This window comes from Zosterops lateralis (assembly GCF_965231275.1).
Source record: "Zosterops lateralis genome assembly, chromosome: 12".
In the NCBI taxonomy this organism is placed as follows: domain Eukaryota; kingdom Metazoa; phylum Chordata; class Aves; order Passeriformes; family Zosteropidae; genus Zosterops; species Zosterops lateralis.
This window is the reverse complement of record NC_139772.1, coordinates 16612766-16631862: the sequence shown is the minus strand read 5'-3', so window position 1 is coordinate 16631862 and position 19097 is coordinate 16612766. Positions and strand designations below refer to the sequence as shown.

Below are 19097 nucleotides of genomic sequence, written 5' to 3'. Positions count from 1 at the left end.
AGGCACTGCATGCCAAGCACTTGGGTGCAGTTTCTAGCAGTAGTAGCAGCAGCTGATGACTCTCTGGGAGCTGCCTGAGCTCCTGTCACATCTCACTCCTGGCTGTTGGTCTGAGCAGCCCATGGGAGCAGCGAGGCTCAGCCTGCACATGGGGTTTGCCCTTCAGCACATGGAGCTTGCCCCCATGTAACTTCTGATTCAGTGAAATCTGATTATACAGCACCACCCTGGCTTGTGTCCAACATGCATTTTGGGGTCCGCCAGGAGCAACAGATACGTCTCACTTTCTCCATGAGCCAGTGGTGCCTCCCCTTCTCAAAATATCCTTCTAAACCAAGCAGCAATTGCAGCAGTGTATCCCAAAAAAGTGGAGTACCTACTGACTCAAGGGCCAAGATGATGTAGGAAAGAATAAAAGACACTTCCCAAAGCCAGGTTCAGGTCCAGAGCAGTCAGCAGAAAACTTTTTACTCACCAAAAGAAGCTTTAGATGAAGCCCATACACAAGAGTGGACAATACTGGGCTGCAGGAATCAGCAGACATCAGCAGCTCACTGCTTGTCTCAGCCTGGAAATTCTTTTTTTCTGCCCCTTTGCTCAAGCTTTTGCTGCTTGGGGTAGGACAACAATCCCAACACCAGTATGTGATGTCAGTAGTGTAAGAAAATATCCCTATGGCTTCCAGCATGAAAAGAACCTTCTGACAGAAAGAGCCTGGAGCTCCTGTTGTGGCAGACTGGTCTCCACACTGGTTGTAGAGATGTTTATTACAATCTATGACATGTAGAGCAGACTACAAGGAATTATTCCTTATCAGGAAAAGTAACAAAAAAGTGCAAACATGACAGAAGGATTTTTCTTGTATATGCCATAATCATCCACAGTGGACTGCAAAACAAAAATCATGTCTGCCCTAGCCCAAGACTGTTATTTTAACATTTAATTTATATTTGCATGTAACAAAACAAGTAACATTCTATCAAGTATTAACAAGAAATGACACCAGGTAGCCACATTTTTAGAGAAGTTTAAACTTTCTTTTATACCTATCCTTCACCATGACCAACTTATACTTTAACAGCAATATTAATTTAAACTATTCCTTGAGGTTTAGTCCTAATTGTAACTCCTACTGTTTTGATGACTTCCTGAAAAAAAAAAAAAAAAAAAAAAAAAAAAAAAAAAAAAAAAAAAAAAAAAAAAAAAAAAAGCGTGTGGCATAAGACAGGCCTGATCAAGGAAGAATTATTTTAAAAATCTTTTTACTGAAGTGCAATAATCCTCACAAAGAAACAGAAAGCCTGTTTTTAATTTCATGGTTTAAAAAGAACTAATTACATTCTGGTATTATATAAATTCTATATCTCATGGCAAGGAAACTGCAGGTCTGAAGAGTAATCCATGTTTCATTAGTTTGTGTACTCTGCCACAGAATATAACATTACGTTCTTAAATTAGTCAGAAGCCACACTGTGCTGCAGAGTATAAAAACAAAAGTGAGGGCTCGAGCTAGGTCAGGCATATTTTGTATAGGTCCATTAAAAATCTCATTCTATTAATATTAATAAAGATGTTGAGACACAAAAGTCCTTCAATTAACATATATTAGGCAGGCAGGCACAAGCATTCAAGTGATCCCACTGTGAACAGCAAGAATCCAGCCCTCAAAGAATAAAGCCCTGAGTGTCTGTGTACAGAGTGGGGCAACCTGAAATGTGAATGCCCAGGGGAGTGAAAAGGCAACACCCCATTGTCTCTGCAAGCAAATACCACTTTATTGCCTCAGCTTCCTCTTCTCTTCAGCAGGTTTGTGCTGGGCCTTGTTATTGCTGTAGGAATAACTTCAAGTCCTATTTGCTTTGTCATCCAACTTTTGTCTTTTACCATTTTTTGGCAGTCACTAGCTGGGCAGCCACATACAAGATTCAGGAAAAAGGTTTTCATCTGACTGTACAAGTTGTTTGTAGATTTCCCCAGCTTATGAACTAACATTGTAAAAAAGAAAAGAAATTAACTTGCATGTTCCAGAAATTACTCTGGACAATAATGGTTCCCACGGTACCAAGCTTCAACCATCAAGACTCATTCACTTGCATCTGACCTGATTATTTGACATTTCTTCACCCCCATTCTTGGTGACTTCCGAGCATGATAAACAATAAAAGGTTACTGATGTCAACCCATTGTGTGCCAGGATGTTGTTCTCATCTAACACAGAGGAGAGCCAGCACTGAAGCTTAATTAATACGTGTTTGTAAATTGTGCTGAGCTGCAAGGCTTTCTGATTTCAGGTTTCTTCTGCAAATGTTTACCTCAGAGCTTTAGTCAATGCTCCACTGTCTGAACCCAAGATAAGTTCTGCTTCCATCAGCTATTCACATAGCTGGTCAAATCACTGTCAGAGCAAATCAATAGGAAATTCCTTTAGCATACAGTAATTTATGGTAGACCTGCAGCAACAGAATTGGGATTAAAATGGGATAAGAAAAGGCAAGAAAGAACCAACATTTCTGCTCCCAGTGACATGATCAAAAAGACAGGAAAAAAACTTGTTTGTAATGGAATTATCCATTAAAATTCAATTCAGATACCACTTAAAGGCTAGTCAGAGCCTTCCTAACACAAAATGAGTGTTTTTTAGGGAAAAAAAAAATACATTGAAGTCTGGGTTTCAGCTGCTAAAACTCACTGTAGGACCGCTGCCAGCTCTCACCACAGAGATAATTAAGTTTAACTCCTCTCCTGCCAGCTCACTGGGAGAAGGCCATGACAAAGTGAGGCACACAGAGCTCCTGGAACACAGGTATTTCCTAGAAAATCCCTAGCAAGCTCTGTCGCTGTAAGCCAACAACCGTGCTAAAGCTCAGGAGAGAATGAAATCAGATACAAATGGCTCTGAAATGATATTGAGGAATTGACTGATAAATTATGGGCATCACCAGCCTGGATGCCTTTGTCTAGCATAGCTACAGCTTTTATCTGGATCCATGGAAATTTCCAAAACAACAGGTCTTAGACCTCCAGCCTTCCCTACTGTTGCAGTACTGGACAGCAGCCCCAGTGATCCTCCCTTTCTAAGAGTAAAGAACCTGCTGTACATCAGGAGAACAAACCCATCCCTAAGAAGCTACAAATTAGAAAACATTACCATAAATATCTTGTGGACTTAAACATGGTATCATAACAAACAAAAATTTGAGGAGCCAAAACACGTGAGGGACTTGTGGGGCTGGTGACAGAACCCCCAGGGACCATCCAGAGTAGTTATGACTGAGCAGCCCACAGTGATTTGAAGTTAAGCACCCAACTGAGTACAAGTATATCACAGAGCTGTCATCATGATCAGGGCTCTGGTTCTGCACAGGGTAAGGAGAGATTAAGCTTGGGGAAAAAGCAATGTTTAAGAACAGTTTTGATAGCACTATTTGCTCAAATTAAGTGAGTTGTGTAGGGGCCAGGGCACAACCAAGACAACTTCTGTGCTTCCCACTCCTGCACCACGGATCAGGTACAACTCTCCAGGAGTGGGCTGCTTCAGCTGGACTTGAGCTCCAGTTCCACAGAGTGTCATTGTGCTTTGGGTAAACAAAAGCCTTTACACACCAGGTATCCTCCTCAAACACTTCCAAAGTGAGGGAGAAAAGGGGAAAGACAGAAATAAAACCCTGTTCAGGTTAATCAGTGATTAAAGCTTCTATTAGTTATTGAAATCTGCCTCTAAAAAGAGAACTGTTTGTGATGTCCAGCAGTTCCCAGCTGTGCAGAAGAGAATACACTGCCTCAGCAGCAGAGATGGTACAGCTCACATGAAAATAGTGGTGCTGAAAATAAAAATCCTCACGACATCAAAGACATCCTGTAATGAAGGGGTCACGTCTGTGCAGGCAGGTCATCCACTCCTGACCCTCACAAGGGCATTTGTCCATAAGCTTCTCTCTAATGGACTAGGCAAAGTGTGGGAACCAGGTTTAGTGGAAAGGCTTTGCTACAGCAAAAAAACCCCTGATGTTTTAAGCACAGATAGAGACTACTGATTCCTTTGGAAGTGGTGATGAGACTGCTGCTTAACAAGAAGGGGCAGGATGAATTATCTCTGTACAAATGGAAATTCCCTGTTTCTGGAAAACACTCCCAGGATTCAAGCAATGGTGCCCATAGCAGCCTGAAGCTGGGTTGGAAATATACCAACAAACCATTTATTTTCATGCTCTGCTGTCAACTGAGCAATGACAGAGCAGGCACAAGTGAGAGGAGAGCAGCTCCTGTGGGCACTCGAGCAGTTGTGCAGCCACAGCCCACTGTGCTCAGTTTCCTCTATGTACATCCCAGGTTTTTTAACATAAAACCAGGAAGAAATGCAACTTCTATTACTTTTTCTGCCAAGCAGAAGCAGATTCTTTCTCATCATTAATCCTCTTTAATTCCACTTCTTACCTGCCAGGAATCAGTAATGCCAAAACACCTGGGATAACACTACCTTTGTCTTGCAGAGCTAAAGGCAGAGTTAAACAGAAAGCTTATCAGGCAGATATGGAAAAGGTTGATCAATAACCTAATCACACAATTCATCACCAGTCAGGTCAATGCTGAGACCAAAAGCACTACTGGTATTTTTCTAGTAAAACCTAAAATATCCTCAAAAATACGTCTATTTCCCATTTTCATCTCATTTTTCTGTAGAGATTTTTCTTATTTTCATATTTTCCATAATATAGAGTAATGGAATAATAATGGAAAAATGTTCACCAAAACAGTGGTCAAAGGGATGATCCTGTAAAACACAGTTTGTGTTTTATAAAGGATGGAGATGCAGTAGTGTGTGAATACAAAGAAAATCATACAACTCCCATGAAAGAAGCTGTTCATGATGTGCTGGTACAATGGCAGAAAATAGGATTTGTGTATTGGCTTTTAGGTGGACTAAAAACAGCTTTAAGAATGAGAAAAAACCCCAGCTCTGTACTTAGCTTCTCCTCAAGGTCCCACTGGGCCAAATTTTGTTGTATTTTTACAGCTGTCGATTTCTAAAGGACCCTCAATGCAAAGAGCAATTATTCTGTACTTTCACCAGCAGTCTGGCTCACTGAGTCTGATGGCAGCTTGTCTGCATAAGAATCTTGGGATTTGTCTGAATATATTTAATTGGACTTAAAGTGTGAGCTCTAGGAACAGGAGGCTGCTGTTAGCATCAACTTAAACAAAGCTAATACCAGGTGCAATTAAATGACTACAAAGAGTGTGTACATGAGCTGCCTGGCCTGCTTGCCTCTTAGGTGGTCAGACTGCACCAAGAAGCTTTAATTTTGTGGCTTCTTTGATACTTTGAGCAAAGCCCTGCCCTCAGACACACACACGCCCTCCACTGAATTAATACATCTCCTGTTTATCTCCCAGTGCTGCATCTATAACACCTCTTGTCTAGAATCCTCTGACAGCTCAACAAGTGTAACATGATTCATCCCTCCCTCCCCTTCCTCTTCCCTTGACTAGACACTAATAAACATAGCACAACTTGAGACAAGAGGAAGAGGCTGCTCATAATGACAGATTCAACCACACCTCACCAAAACCAGAGGAGGGCACCACCACTCCTAACTGAGGCACAGAAATCAAAGGCAGAGAAGGACCCAAGACCACCTCTGGGCTGAGCAGGTGCAGCCTCTCAGGCCTAAACTTGGCCTGGATGATCAAACTGTGTGTCACAGGTGTTAAAGCACCTGAACTCCCTTTTTCTGACCCAGAATACACACACATCCTCTCTGTGATGGAATGGCAGGAGAGTTCCTAGTGTTGGATAAACAGTTCTTTCCTCTGGACACGCATTTGGTACTTGCTCTAGAGCCTCCACCTGTGTCCTGCAGGACACAAATGCTGTATAACAAACCCCTCATTCACTAGGGCCACCAATTCCTGTGTTGTGTACTGGATTATAAACTTGTTTGACTTTGCCAGAGTTCATGTTCACAAGGAGAATGCAACTTCTGCTCCCAAAAGCAGAGTTATAAATTACTTTGGGGAATGTCTCTACAATGCAACCAGAGACCTCTGAGGTTCTCTTGTGCTCTGCCCTGATTTACTGTGTGACTGCAAACAACTCACTTTATACCAGGGATTCTGTACACATGAACCTAAGGTAAGGAGACAAAAACTGGCCTATAAAGAGAGGCAAACACCACACTGTGATACCAGCTAGGAAGGCAGCAGTAAATCTTTTAGATGTCATCATGGAAGTGGAGATGGTGAACTTACAACAGATCTCATTTGTAATGCAGATTAAATAGCACAAAGTAGATGAGAATGGGAAGAGGGGAAAGAAGAAAGAGGTAGGAATATACACAACCATTCTGAGTAGGTCCTAAAAAAACAATCTCTTATTCTAACAGTGGCCAGCATCATCTTATTCAGAAAAACCTGAAAAACCACAGTAGACTGTGGATTTGCTATAGTCTGCCTCCCAAGGAGCTACCTAAAGGTAATTATAAGTAATAACAAATTGCTAAATAATAATAATAATAATAATAGTAATAATAATAATAGTAATAAAAATATAATTAGAATAAGTAAGAATTAGCTCAAATCAGGATTTTGGGAAAAAAGGCTGAATGTGGAAAGAACAAACAGTTTGAATTTGAGAATGTAAACAGGTGAAGCAGCAAGACAAGCCAGTACTCTGGATTTACCAACTGGGAGAGCACAAGGCACTGAAGAAAATTCCAAAAAGTCATGCAGGAATAACACAAGAGGTTTATTAAATCAATAATAAAAATCGTGAAGAAAAAAATTTACATTACTTTCTGTTTGAGACACATTAAGATGATGCTAAAGAGAGAAACTAGCTTTGCATTATTGTCCCAAAGTTGTAAGAGTAAAAAAAAAAAATATCCCTGGGAGTGAGAATGCATTAAAAAATATGCAAAAAAATTACCATAACTTCTGTGGAATTAATGTATCATGTTCTCCACAGAAGGTCCAGAACAGAGTTTTCATTAACAAAACAAGTAAAAGCACTGGTTTTGTGCTCTATAGCAGATGCTCCAGAGGATGCTGACTGAAGCAGAAAAAGGGAAGAAGACAGTTGAAAGTTGAAGCACTTTGATGATGAAAAGAGGCAGTACTCACAGTAAACTTGTGCACATTCTCCTGAAACGCTCACTTACTGCGTTGGAGACTTGTTCAGATAAAGATCCAGTTCTGCCTTCTGACACACCAAGAAAACCGTGTTGACTGATGGAAACATTTGGTCTCAAATCAACAAATCAGCATAAAAACGTGGGGCCTTCCTGTCAACTAAGCCATTAAAACGTAATATATACACATCTCTTAACAGATCTAGACCAAAGCAACAAATTCTTGCTCCTTTCCAGTGTTAAGTTAAGGTCATCCTGCCTAACAAACCATTTCATATAGACTCTCCCCAAAGTCTCCTCTGCAGGCACTGGCAGATAACAGACAGCTGAATGACTGAATACTCTAGGTCATCCAAAAAATTAGATCAAAGAGTCCCCGTAGTCTATTGAAATGCAATTGCTTCCAAATCACATTGTGGTGTTCCAGGCTTGAAAGAATGGGTCACTGCAGCTTTATTGTAGAGAAGCTATTGCTAATGAAAGGAACAATGGAAAGATTAGTGCTACCAACCATAGAGAAGAAACACCACTTTCGGTTTAATTGCAGTGAACAAAGCAAATAGGAAAGAAGGGCAACCAAGTGACAAAAGTAGTTGGTGAAAAAGGATATAGAAGCTATTCACAAGGTTCTCTTGATCAGAGCACACCGTCCAGACTTAACATATGATTACTGAATTTGGATCCCAGTGAAAAGTGACGTGGGTGTCATAACAGACAGCTGACGACATCTTTAAGAAGGCAGCCTTGTAAACTGAAAGACTCAGAATCCTGTTGGTAATTTGCCTGGGATTCATTAGGTGCACTGAAATTAATAGATGGATGGGGAGAGAAAGGAACAATTATACTTTGGGATACCTACCCTACAGGAGGTTATTGTAAGTAAAGGTTTACTTCATTTGCCAGTTTAAAACAACGGTTTAAAGCAAAAGCTATTGAACCTTGAAATTAATTTTTAAAAGAGATTCTATTTGTTGATAATCTAGGTACTTCCATAACAAGTTTGTCCATACCACAATATTTATTCTCTTTTGATCAGTTTCTGGATCTTTTCTAAGTGAAGCTTACCAGTCATAACAAACTCTGTGTCGAGACAGTGGTAAAAGATCCATTTCATTCTCAGTTAAGATCACCACATTCTGTTCCTCTGTGACCTGAGGCAGGCTTGAACCTTCCTTCTCCAGACAAGACTTGACAAGCTCAACTTCACTCAGAAAGCATGCTAAAATGTTAAAAACCAAAACGTGGCCAAACAGGGGAGATCTCCTGAACTACCTGCTGTGTGTAGGCAGAGCACTTCCCATACCAAAAAGACAAAACACTGCAATGAATGAAAACAGGGTATTTTTCTGAGTAAATCTGATAAAGGGTAGCAGTTGTGAACATGAGGCTTCCATGAAAACAACTGAGCACATTTGATATTAACAGTTCAGCATCACAAACAAAACTTTAAATGCAAAAGAAAGCTTCAAGCCAATCCTGGCACCTGCTCCAAACTCACATTTGCAACTGTTCAAATGAACTATTAAGATTCCTCTAACTCAATGATGGACCAAAAAAAAAAAAAAAAGGAAGAGTACAGCATTCAAAATATAACCCAGACCACTTCAACCAGTTATCAACAGCCCTTCCTAATGAACAGGCTTCTCAAGTCACTGATCCCATTTTCAAAGGAAACACTGGCTGTCTCAAGTGCTCCTTCTTTGGTCCTGTCACACAATTTAATAGCCCTCAGAGACAAGTACCTTTGCAAAACAGATTTCTACAGGGTGACCCAACATATCCTCTGGACCTTTAGTCAACCACAAAGCACACAGATGACTTCATATACTTCCCACTCAATGTCACTGCCTTCCTCTGCAGCCATAGCAGACTGCTTTGCAAGTGCAGGGGATTAAGCCTAAAAAACCTGCTTAACTATTAATTCTGTAGACAATTCTCCTAAATTACATCAGTAAAGCCTTCTCTGCAGGCAATGAGAGCACTGTCAAACATATTTTGACAAAATCACCTGTGAATAATGATTTTTTCATGAACTTGGCTGACAGCCATAAATGGAAAATACACAATGATAATATTTAACACATTCATAAGAGATCAACTCATCAAGATTTGTAAACCCAAATAAGGCTTGAATTATCAAAGGAAACAAAGGGAAATTTGTTCATAACTCCTGCCAAGCTAGGAAATTCACCATTCCTTAAAGTAGTTGACGAACTTAGATACAATATTGTTTTTTCACAAGCTTCTGGACTGATTTTTTTTTTTTTCCTTTATTCATCGCAGTTCACAAAGGCAGGAAGAACTTTTTCTTAAGAGGGAGCAAAATGTATAAACTACCACAAACTGTAACAAATTGCTATGGGATAATTACTAGGACTACCAGCCAGTCTTCTGTTTGTTTTTTTTCCCTGAAAGACTATCATAAAAAAATACAAAGGTTTTGATGCAGTTCATTGGCTATAAAGAAGCCTCTTTGTTAAATACAATAGCAACTAGTGACAATAGAAAAAAATCAGAAAAGGGTGTATCATGTCATGAATATTATATGAACTACATACCTTGGGCTACTCTTCCACATATGAAAATACTTTAAATGCTGATTTGTTTTAAATAGACACTTACCAAGCCTACACACGTAGATATTGCTACCGAAGAGGTGCTATCATTCCTTATAAATCCCTGGTAGAAACACTGCTCAATTTCATGTTCCTGAGAATTTGACACTCCATCTTTCCCGAGTACCTGGACAATAAAACTGTTGCTTAAAATGGTCGAAGGTTTAAGCTCTAAGTGAAGTTCCTGTCCAAATGCTGAAAATTTGTAGTGCAAGGAACTCTTTGAACTCTGAGTTGATCTCTTTCTCCTAGTGCTGTGCAAAACATCATGTGAAATGTACGATCCGCTGGCATCCACTCTGACAGGTGTCACAAACACATAATCTGTAACGATAAAGAGTTGGCCATCAGCTCTGGCATCCCATAAACAAGGCACTCTGACACAGTACCAGGCATTCCCCATGGCATGGAGCATTCCCTTGTTTTGGGGCTGGCCTGCAGGCTCTGCAGGCTCTGTGTGTGCTGTCTTGCCTGCACAAACTCACCCCCGTAAGTCACAGAGGCTCTCAGCCTGTGTTTGTTTCCTTTGTGCCCCACTGAGAGGCACAGACTAACTAGCATAGCTGTGAACATTCCCACAACTGTTCCTCTGAAGACATTTGTCATCACCAGCAGATCTGTAGAATTTCCCCTCCCCCTGTATTAATTGCTGTCAAATGTGAAGGCTGCTCTGGTTTGAGAGGCTTTTCCCTTCCCCAAAAATGCAGCAAATATTGTAGCACTGTAGGGGCAGCCATGACTGAGGCCTCACAGAGCTGTACTACTTGTTCAAATGGATTAAAGGATTAATTTATTAATGCCTTAACTGAGTGAGATCTCATCTCTTTGTAGTGACTTGATTAGACTGGGTTTCAAATTGTAACTGACCTCCAGCAGAAAGAGATTACATCCTACCTAATAACCTTTAGTCAGCCATTGCTAATTGCATGTCAAAGAAGTTTATTGTTTTGGATAAAATATGCAAAAAATTACAAAACTGTTTTTGAAACATTCAGATCTACTCAGAACCACCTAAAAAGGAGGGGGGAAGAGGCCATAATTCAGCTGGCTGTACAAGCAGGTGCCTCACTTGCAGTACATTACCATTGGTGGTGACCTAGCCATGCAGGGATTACCTGTGTCCTGGAACCAGGGCCTGAGTTTGAGCTGTTTCCTGAACCAGGATCTTTGCACCTATTCCTGGTAGCCTAAGTAATTCTGCTGAAAAAACTGCTTCCCAACCCCATTTAATTTGTGAGCTGTGTTTCTCTGTGGCTACTTGGAGATGTCCATGCACTTGACAAACAATTAATTTATTTTCCTAAATTGAAACAACACCATTAAAAAAGAGGAGAACCCCTCCTTCTTGTGTTGTAACAGCTGTTGCAAATAGTCTCAATCAATCTCTTTGCCTGAATAGACTTTATTGGACACACATTAGGCTGAAAATGTAACCACTGATAGGTTGCTTTTCCTTAGACAGTGGAAACAATACATCAAGAGCTTTCACTTTCCTCGAGTGGTGTTAATCAACGGCAGAAGTTGAGGACACTAAGCAGGCTGGTGCCAAAAAATGCAAGCAGCTGCTGGAGAGAGGGAATCCCCAGTGAGCAGAGCACAGGGTGCGCAAGGTTTTCCTTTCTGCACCCCGGTGTGGTTCTCTATTGTACTTTGTTTCTACTCACACACAATACAAAGCATATATTGCACTTCAAAAGTCCCGAAGTCATCGGCATCTACGTGTTAGTCCCTCCAACCTGGGAACAAACGGCACTCGAGCTCCCATTCACATAAGCCCTTTCTCTGAAGGTTTTTCCCCCCTTAGCCTGCATTGCACAGCTCCTCCTGCTCTCCCACACAAATCTTTTCATTACTTTTGTCTCACTGCTTCCACAACAGACACATGAGGTTTTGCTGTTGTGGCTACACCCGCATTCATCTTCCTAATCGCACATGGAAACGTGGATGTATTTACCATCTCATTCATTCGATTTGCTGCTGCATATTGTTCCTTTCAGCTTTAGCACACAGAGCTTAACAAATTAATCCCTGCCCGTGGGTTACCGTGCCGCAGTAGCCAGCCTGCTTGCACTTTATGCTCCCCAAACACTGTGACTTCTTCCTTCTAAACAGCCACTCCACGAAAAAAATACAAAATAAAAAAGCATCCATGCAAACGTTCACAGACACAGACACAGAAGGAGCAATACAAACCATGAGTCAAGTCACTGATGCTGTCACCGCTTAAAGCTGCTGCACGAGACATGCAACAGAGGCAACACAGCTGAAGGGTCTGCAAGAGAAAAAAAATAAAAGAGAGAGAAAAAAGAGTATTGGGCGAGAATTCCTCGACAAGGGAAGGCAGAAAGACAAGGCACCAGGAACCGCAGTAACCTGGTATGAAAGTACACCAGGCGACTGCAAAAGAAAGTGCTCTCGACCTGCCTTTACAGCGCTTCCGAGCCACGGGAGGGTCCGGAATGGCATGGAGCCGCCGCCGAGGATCGCCGCAGGTAACGTCCAGACGGCCAGCAGCAGACAGTCCATGTTCCGCCGCGCACCTGGCGGGCGCTACCTGCCCCCCGGAGCGTTTGGCGGCCGGTCCCGCATGGTCCCCGGGGCTGCCCCGCAGCCGCTGCGGCGGCCGGCGGAGCGCGGGGAGCGCGCCCAGGTGAGCGCGGCCCCGGCCGCCCGAGCGCGCTTTAAGCCCCGCCGCCGCCGCCGCCGCCGCCGCCGCCGCGGGGCAGCGCTGCCTCCGGCGCCGCGTCTGGCGCGGCCGCACCCGGGGGGCGAGCGGGGCGGGCGGGACCGGCGGGGCGGAGCGGGGCCGGGACGGGACGGGACGGGCGGGACCACGGCCGGGAGGCACCTGGGCCGGGCACGGCGGGGACAGCCGGGCGGGGCGGGGCGGGCGCACCTGAGGGGATGTGCAGGTAACGGGAGCCCTGCGGTGAACGGGGAGCCGGCCCGCAGGGGTCAGGCTGGAAGGGATGGCAGTGGGTCAGCTGGTCCAGCCGCGGTCATCCCAGAGCACAGCGTTGTCTCCAGACAGTTCTGGAATGTCCCCAGTGAGGGGGACCCTCTCTGGACAATCTCTTCCAGTGCTCAGCCACTGCACAGGAAAGAAGTCCTTCTTCATGTCCAGGTGGAACTTCCTGGGCATCAGTTTCTGCTCATGGTCTCTGGCTCCACTGCTGGGCACCTCCAAGTTGCACCTGGCTCCATCCCCTGAGCACTCCTCCTTCAGGCACTTCGGACACTCGGCTCTACGCCTTCATACATTGATGAGATCCACTCTCTTCACCAAGAGCAGAGTTCTGTGAGGTTGATGGGAGGAGCACAGTCCAGGACAAGCTGTGCAGCTTCCACCACTCACTTGGAGACAACGTGCTTTTATTTTCTATTATTTTTAAAAGTCGCATCATTGGAAAGCAAAGAAACAAATCACACAAAGGTTAAGGTGCCTGGGAAGCCAAGACAGCTGTGACAGGTGCTGGGTACTGAACACTGATGTCCATCAAGGGGCTGATTTTCACACAGTGGTTCACACAAATTGAGCCAAACACAGCACCAGGTTCTGGTCCCAACCAATATAGTTGTGCCATTACACACTCCTTTCTACAGAAAATTTCAGGAAAGGATCAAAGATCCAAATAACGTAAAAGCAAACAAGTATTGAAGTGGATGGGACTGGTCCAGGACGGAAATCAACAAAGAACTTGTTTCTGATGATTTTGGCTGCACTTTGGAGAAGTGTCCCTCACCTCCTGATCTCCCTTTTGCACCAGTGAGTTTTCCAGTATGTGTCTCAATCCAATCTCACTCAAAATCTCCCTTGTCCCACAGTCGCACAGTGAAAATAAACTAACTGTGCCAGCTTAAGGTGCCTCTTTGCTCCAGTTGGCACAGGAGCTGAAGAGCATGATGGAAGCTGAGGTGAGATGGAGGTCATCTCCTCCACCTGCCCCCTTCACCAGGGGTATCATGGTAACCAGTCTGGGGCAGTGGATTAGACAGATCTGAGATAATTTTGCTTCTAAAGCATTTCCTGTCTTTAAACATTAAATAAGTTCCCAGGCGTGGAATTTCTCCTCCACCTCTCTCCGTTTTCCAGGTTTTACATTATCACCTTGCTGAATATATTATGATAAAGTTTCAAGATCTTTTTGTAACAGTGCACCTGCCACCTCCCACCATGTATATTCAAATGAAAGAGCTGGCCACAGGTTTACTACCATGGCCCCAGTGAAGTAAAACACATAAAATATGCTGTGCATGGCAGATAATAGGAGAAAAAAATAAAATTACTGGGCTGTAATTTTATTATCAGCCCTCAACACCCTGAACAGACAGACCTGACTGTTTTCAGTAGACTACCTGACCATGAATACGGACATTTAATTTGCTGTGAGGGGGGAGAAATAAATACAGTGCTCTAGCAATTACGAGAATTGTTTAAGAAATAAAAACTCGACTTTCACCACGAACCTTGCATCACTCAAAAGAGGTTTGTTCTGGTTTTCTGTAGAGTTAAGATTTCACCCTGGGGATTTATAGTTTCTGGGTACGATCAAAGAAGATGAAAAAAATGTGATACTGCTTTGCATGACTGTAAATGACATGCATCTAAATTTGAGTTGGCATTAGGCAGGGGACACCAGCCTTTTCTGGCCTGTAGGCAGCAACACTGATCAGTTAACATGCTCAGACAACATCATCCCTTGCTCCCCGAGTCAATCAAGATCCCAGCCGTGATGGTCATAAACATCAGAGAACCCTGCAAGGCAGCTCGTTCCATGTGCAAACACACCATGCAAAACATCAGAGAAAACTAAAGCTCCACAGCCAGCAGTGGAGTAAACAATGCAGTCAGAGGGGGGCTTTCCTCCCCCTTCTCCCTAGCAAGTCCCACCTCAGATGACCACAAGCACAGATTTCCTCAGAGGCAGCCATTACCACACTGCAGTCTCACTGGGCTCTATCCTCCCTAAGCTCTCAGCCTGGATGCTCCCACCAATTTTTTTATGCTGATCAGTTATATCAGGTTCTTAATAGGTCGTTCTTTTCCCCTATTAGTTTGTCTCCACCTGCTCTAATTGTGTTCTACCTACATGAGAAACTCCTTTATTACCTAGGAACACAAGAACTGTGGAGACCCAGTAAAGGTTGTCACCCTGGAGCAGCATTGCCCTACAGGTAGCACTAACCTTACTGGGGAGTGATCTGCAGCATAAAGAGACCTCCCCCACTCAGAAGGTCAGGATTTCTCTCAGAGATGCAAGGCAGACTAGGAGGTTGCTGCTCCACACCAGCAGTGAGTTACTGCTTTGCTTTCCCCACACTGAGGTCACAAGAGCAGAGCCCAAGTTTCAGAAGGATGTTACAGTCCCCTCTCTAGACAGACCACACCTGCATGCAAAGTGTCTGTCCACTGTCCTGATGTCTACATGCAAAGATGTTGGATGTTCTTGTTTCAACTCATGACCATATCATAGAAAATTGATCACTATTTTTCAGGAGTCTATTCTTTCTAATTCTGAATCCTTCTTTTCCAATTACCTTTCCTAGTTGTTTTGTTGGTTTTTTTTCCCCAAGAACTATGGTGTCATGGCCATCATGACAGAGTCAAGCTGCACACGGAACTCACACAGTTATGGCTGCCCCATCTCTGGAATAACCCAAGGCCAGGTTGGATGAGGCTTGAATCAACCTTGTCTAAAACAAGGTGTCCCTGCCCATGGCAGGGGTGTTGGAAGGAGAGGTCTCTTCCAATCCAGACCATTCTATGGCTCTGTGATTCTGTGTTTACTGGTTACATGACTGACAAGAATGCAGGAGAAACAAGCCTTAGACTAAAATGTCACCATGTTTGTTTTGCCATCTTTGTTAGAGTGAACTCTTCATCACATGAGACATTTGTGGCCACTGAGATGAGCGAATGATTCAAAGACAGAGGGCTGTCCATCTGGATCATCTTCAGAATTATTTTTGTTTAAAATGAATTTGTATAATTTATGCCACAGTTAAACCACAAATGGTTGGGTGACTAGAGACAGAGTACTTACAATGGGAAATGGTGCAGGAGGGCTCATTTTAATCAATATTCAGTGAATATGCATAGTAAAAGCAGAGCAGAATTTTTCTTTGCTAACTCAGCATTCAGTTTCTCCAACTGTCCATTCCTGCTTGACCATTTCTGGGACCATTTCTTGCCAAATTAAATACTTGTTGGGTTACTCAGGATACATATAAGCACTCCATAGGATTCTTCCAGCTCAGTCTTTATGCTCTCTATGTTTATCCTCACGAAGAAGTTTCCCTCTTGTGAGGCACAGAAGCCCTTTGCCTTCATTTCTAGTGAGGGATGATTAACCACATGCTGGGTGAAACTCTTTGCAGAGAAGTCTTCTTAGAAACCCCTTTACAAATGACCCTCTTTAGAATGAGCTGGTAGTTTTTTAAATCCACCAGGTTCATCTTTGTCAAAAGTTGAAGAGGCCCTGAAGTGAAATTATGCCCCAAATTTGGTTGTGCTCCATACACAACGCATGGCTAAGGAGGCTTTTCTTTCTCATTACATTTTTCATTCAACAACCTCAAGGCATTTTGTGCATTTATATAATTTGTCTAAAGAGTTCAGCAACTGTTACTCAGTTGTAGCAGGACGAGACCACTGGTTCAGCAAAATATGAACAACTTAAAAAAGACCTTGTGGAAAGGTTCCTATAGATTCAGTGGAGTCGCAGGGATGTGCTCAGCTGGTATCAAATCCCATTGGCACATCTATCTGTACATTATCTAAACCCAATACAATACAATATCAAACCCAATACACCCAATACAGTGCAATACTGTACAATTTGAGGCCAAATCCTTTCATCTGGCATGACTAACCACAACTCCTTTCTCTGGTTGGGTTAGAGAACCTGAGAAGATAATCTTTGTATCCTCCCCTCCAGAAGGATCCTCTGTGCAGAGAGGAGGCTGTGAACAGGAAGAGCTGGTGCCCCTCAGGTTTAGGACCAGGGCACATCCTGACACACTGATGGTCTGAGGACACTGCTCAGCTTCCCCACAGCTGCAGCACCTCCTGCAATTGCTCTGACTTCCACAGAGCAGGGCTACAAAGTACCAGACAGCCCTGCAATAGCAGCTGACAGCAGATCCACTCCTGCACCGGCCTCCTCCCCCTCTGCCCCAAATGTTAAAAGGCTACTCTCATAAATAGAAACTCTGAGGGCTCCTTTGTCCACTTCCACAAAATCTGAAGCTGACTACAGTGTTCTGAGGAATGGAAAATGCTAGTTTAGCATGTTCCCAAAAGCATGTTTCTGCATTTCTAGCCAGTGTTCAGTTTACCATATGAGCTACTGGAATAGAGTCGCTTCTGTGTGATGGTTAATTGCATTTCTCAGTGACACGTGGCACGGGCTATACCATGTCACTGGTTATTCTGTTTATGGGTAACTATATTTCAGCTGCCATGAAAACTCATAAGTAACAAAAACACATACTGGTTGACTTAGTGTAGTTCCTCCATTAATTTCTGATCCTTAAGGACTGAAAGTTCACCAAAAAAAATTCCACTGTCTCACCAGTTTCTCTATTAAATTCTGCTTTCTGCAGAAGCCTTAAAACATGGTGTTAGAATGGAAGTCATATCCTCAGCTTGTCTCTAAACCCACAGTTTTCAGTTTGCATCCTATAAATTCTGGCAAACTCCTTGCAATAAAGAGTAATCATTGTGGAATAGGTTTCCACCACCATGTACAGTAACATTGTCTGTCAATAAGCCCCTAAATCCATTTCACATAGCTTTTTAATCACAGCCCCTGGAAAAGGAGCTCCATCCAGCATTCCTGCTGCACCCTAACTCCGTGAAATCAAAGAAACAGTGTTTACATTTTTTCCTCACCCAATTTGCACGTAGCACTGGGCTGTTACAGTCCCAAATAAATGCTTTTGATTACAAATATTAAACACAATTTTCTGCTTACATGCATTTCTCTGTATTGCACAGCATGTCCATCCTAATTTGATTAGTTCTACACATTTATTTGTGCTAGCTGGACATCCCATTTTCTGGCATGGAGTATGGAGTTCCAGCTATCCTGCTGACTTGTTACCATTGTCCTTGCTCCGTCCCGCGACACGAGAGATTTGGGCTTGGGAGCGGAACTAAACCCACCTTCCAAGCAATGTTCTGCATTTCCCTGGCCGTCTCCACTGTAGGCTGGTGCTTAGATTTTAGAACAGATTAACTGACTTGCATTTCTAGTGTCACCAGCAATTTTTGCAAGGGGGAGGGGAGGCCAAGGAAGCAAGACAGACAACCTAAAAAACTTTGCAAACAGCGTTCGCTTGGCTTGCGTCCAAACGTCACAAGTTGCTGCCACGGTGTCCCGACCACTCTGTGGCTGGAAAGTGAACAGGGGGAAGCTGCAGCTCAGTACTCAGGGGCTCTGTCACACACCCAGACTGAAATTAAATTAAAATGTCCATCACTAATAGAGGAAAAATAGGAGCTGTCATTGTGGGTGGCCCGACGAAGGCTTTGCAAGCACTACATTTTAGAAGAGTTTTCCTGGAAACGTGCCAAGGGTAATTAAAGCACAGGTACCTCCAAACTCACAGAACTCTAATAAAAACAATTATGCAGTTTATAATGTTGTGCACGTGCCAAAATTTGTATTTATACAATGGATCAAAAATGGCACGGGAGAAACTGTGCAGTCCAGCAGGTTCAAAGATCCACTTTGAAAATGCCTTTTATAAATAGTGATTTGCACTCTACCCGGAAGGCTGGGCAGCCTACAGAGTCACAAAGACACAGTTAAAACCCTTGCAAATTACTTCTAAGACACTAGGATTGGTTTCAGACATACTCTGGCATCACGTGCAGGAAGGAAAGCTCAGTCCCTGTTGCAGTCAGCCAGCATCTGCACCCCAGAAAAGGATAAACCAGGCCAAGAAACAAAATCCATATGGAAGTTTCAACCTCTGTCTTCCATGTTAGGAATGTATGAGATTATTCCACCCCCAAAACAAATGGCATTGGGATGAAGTGGTTTCTCATTCATTTCTTATTGGTTCTTCTTTTCATGTCTGTAAACAACACATACTTGTTTCATCCAAGACTTAAAGTTGTGTTTTTCTCCTCCATGCCTGGTAGTGTTGTTTCATCACACTCAAGCCTGAAATATTATCTTGCTTTTTCATTTTGTTACTGGACTGGAAAGGTGACTTCTGCTGACATGACTAGTTCCTACAAGTGCTGGCATCAGTTTGAAGATAAGATCTCTGATAACAATTCTCCTGCTAGTATCCAGTTAGTTTCAGGGTGGGAGTCTGAGTTCTGGGATTAAAATGTTGGGAC

At 43.1% G+C, this 19097-nt stretch overlaps 2 protein-coding genes across 3 annotated transcripts in view; one reads left to right on the top strand and one right to left on the bottom strand.

Annotated features, from left to right (window-relative positions):
- Positions 1–12356, bottom strand: part of ADAMTS18 (ADAM metallopeptidase with thrombospondin type 1 motif 18) — a 78255-nt gene extending 65899 nt beyond the window's left edge. Inside the window, exons 1-3 of one of the 2 annotated variants that reach the window (XM_083870187.1) lie at positions 12116–12356; positions 11936–12014; positions 9750–10066 (exon numbers count right to left, since the gene is read on the bottom strand). In XM_083870187.1, coding sequence (XP_083726313.1) covers positions 9750–10066; positions 11936–12014; positions 12116–12268 — 549 coding nt within the window. In that variant the 5' untranslated portion in view covers positions 12269–12356. The remainder of the gene's footprint in view (positions 1–9749; positions 10067–11935; positions 12015–12115) is intronic. The other variant, XM_083870186.1, reaches the window with a different exon arrangement.
- Positions 12267–19097, top strand: part of LOC310914057 (hydrocephalus-inducing protein homolog) — a gene marked incomplete at its 5' end in the record, with an annotated part of 172036 nt that continues 165205 nt past the window's right edge. The window contains 2 exons of the mRNA XM_083869954.1: positions 12267–12392; positions 13622–13657. Of these exons, the coding sequence (XP_083726080.1) occupies positions 12267–12392; positions 13622–13657 (162 nt within the window). The remainder of the gene's footprint in view (positions 12393–13621; positions 13658–19097) is intronic.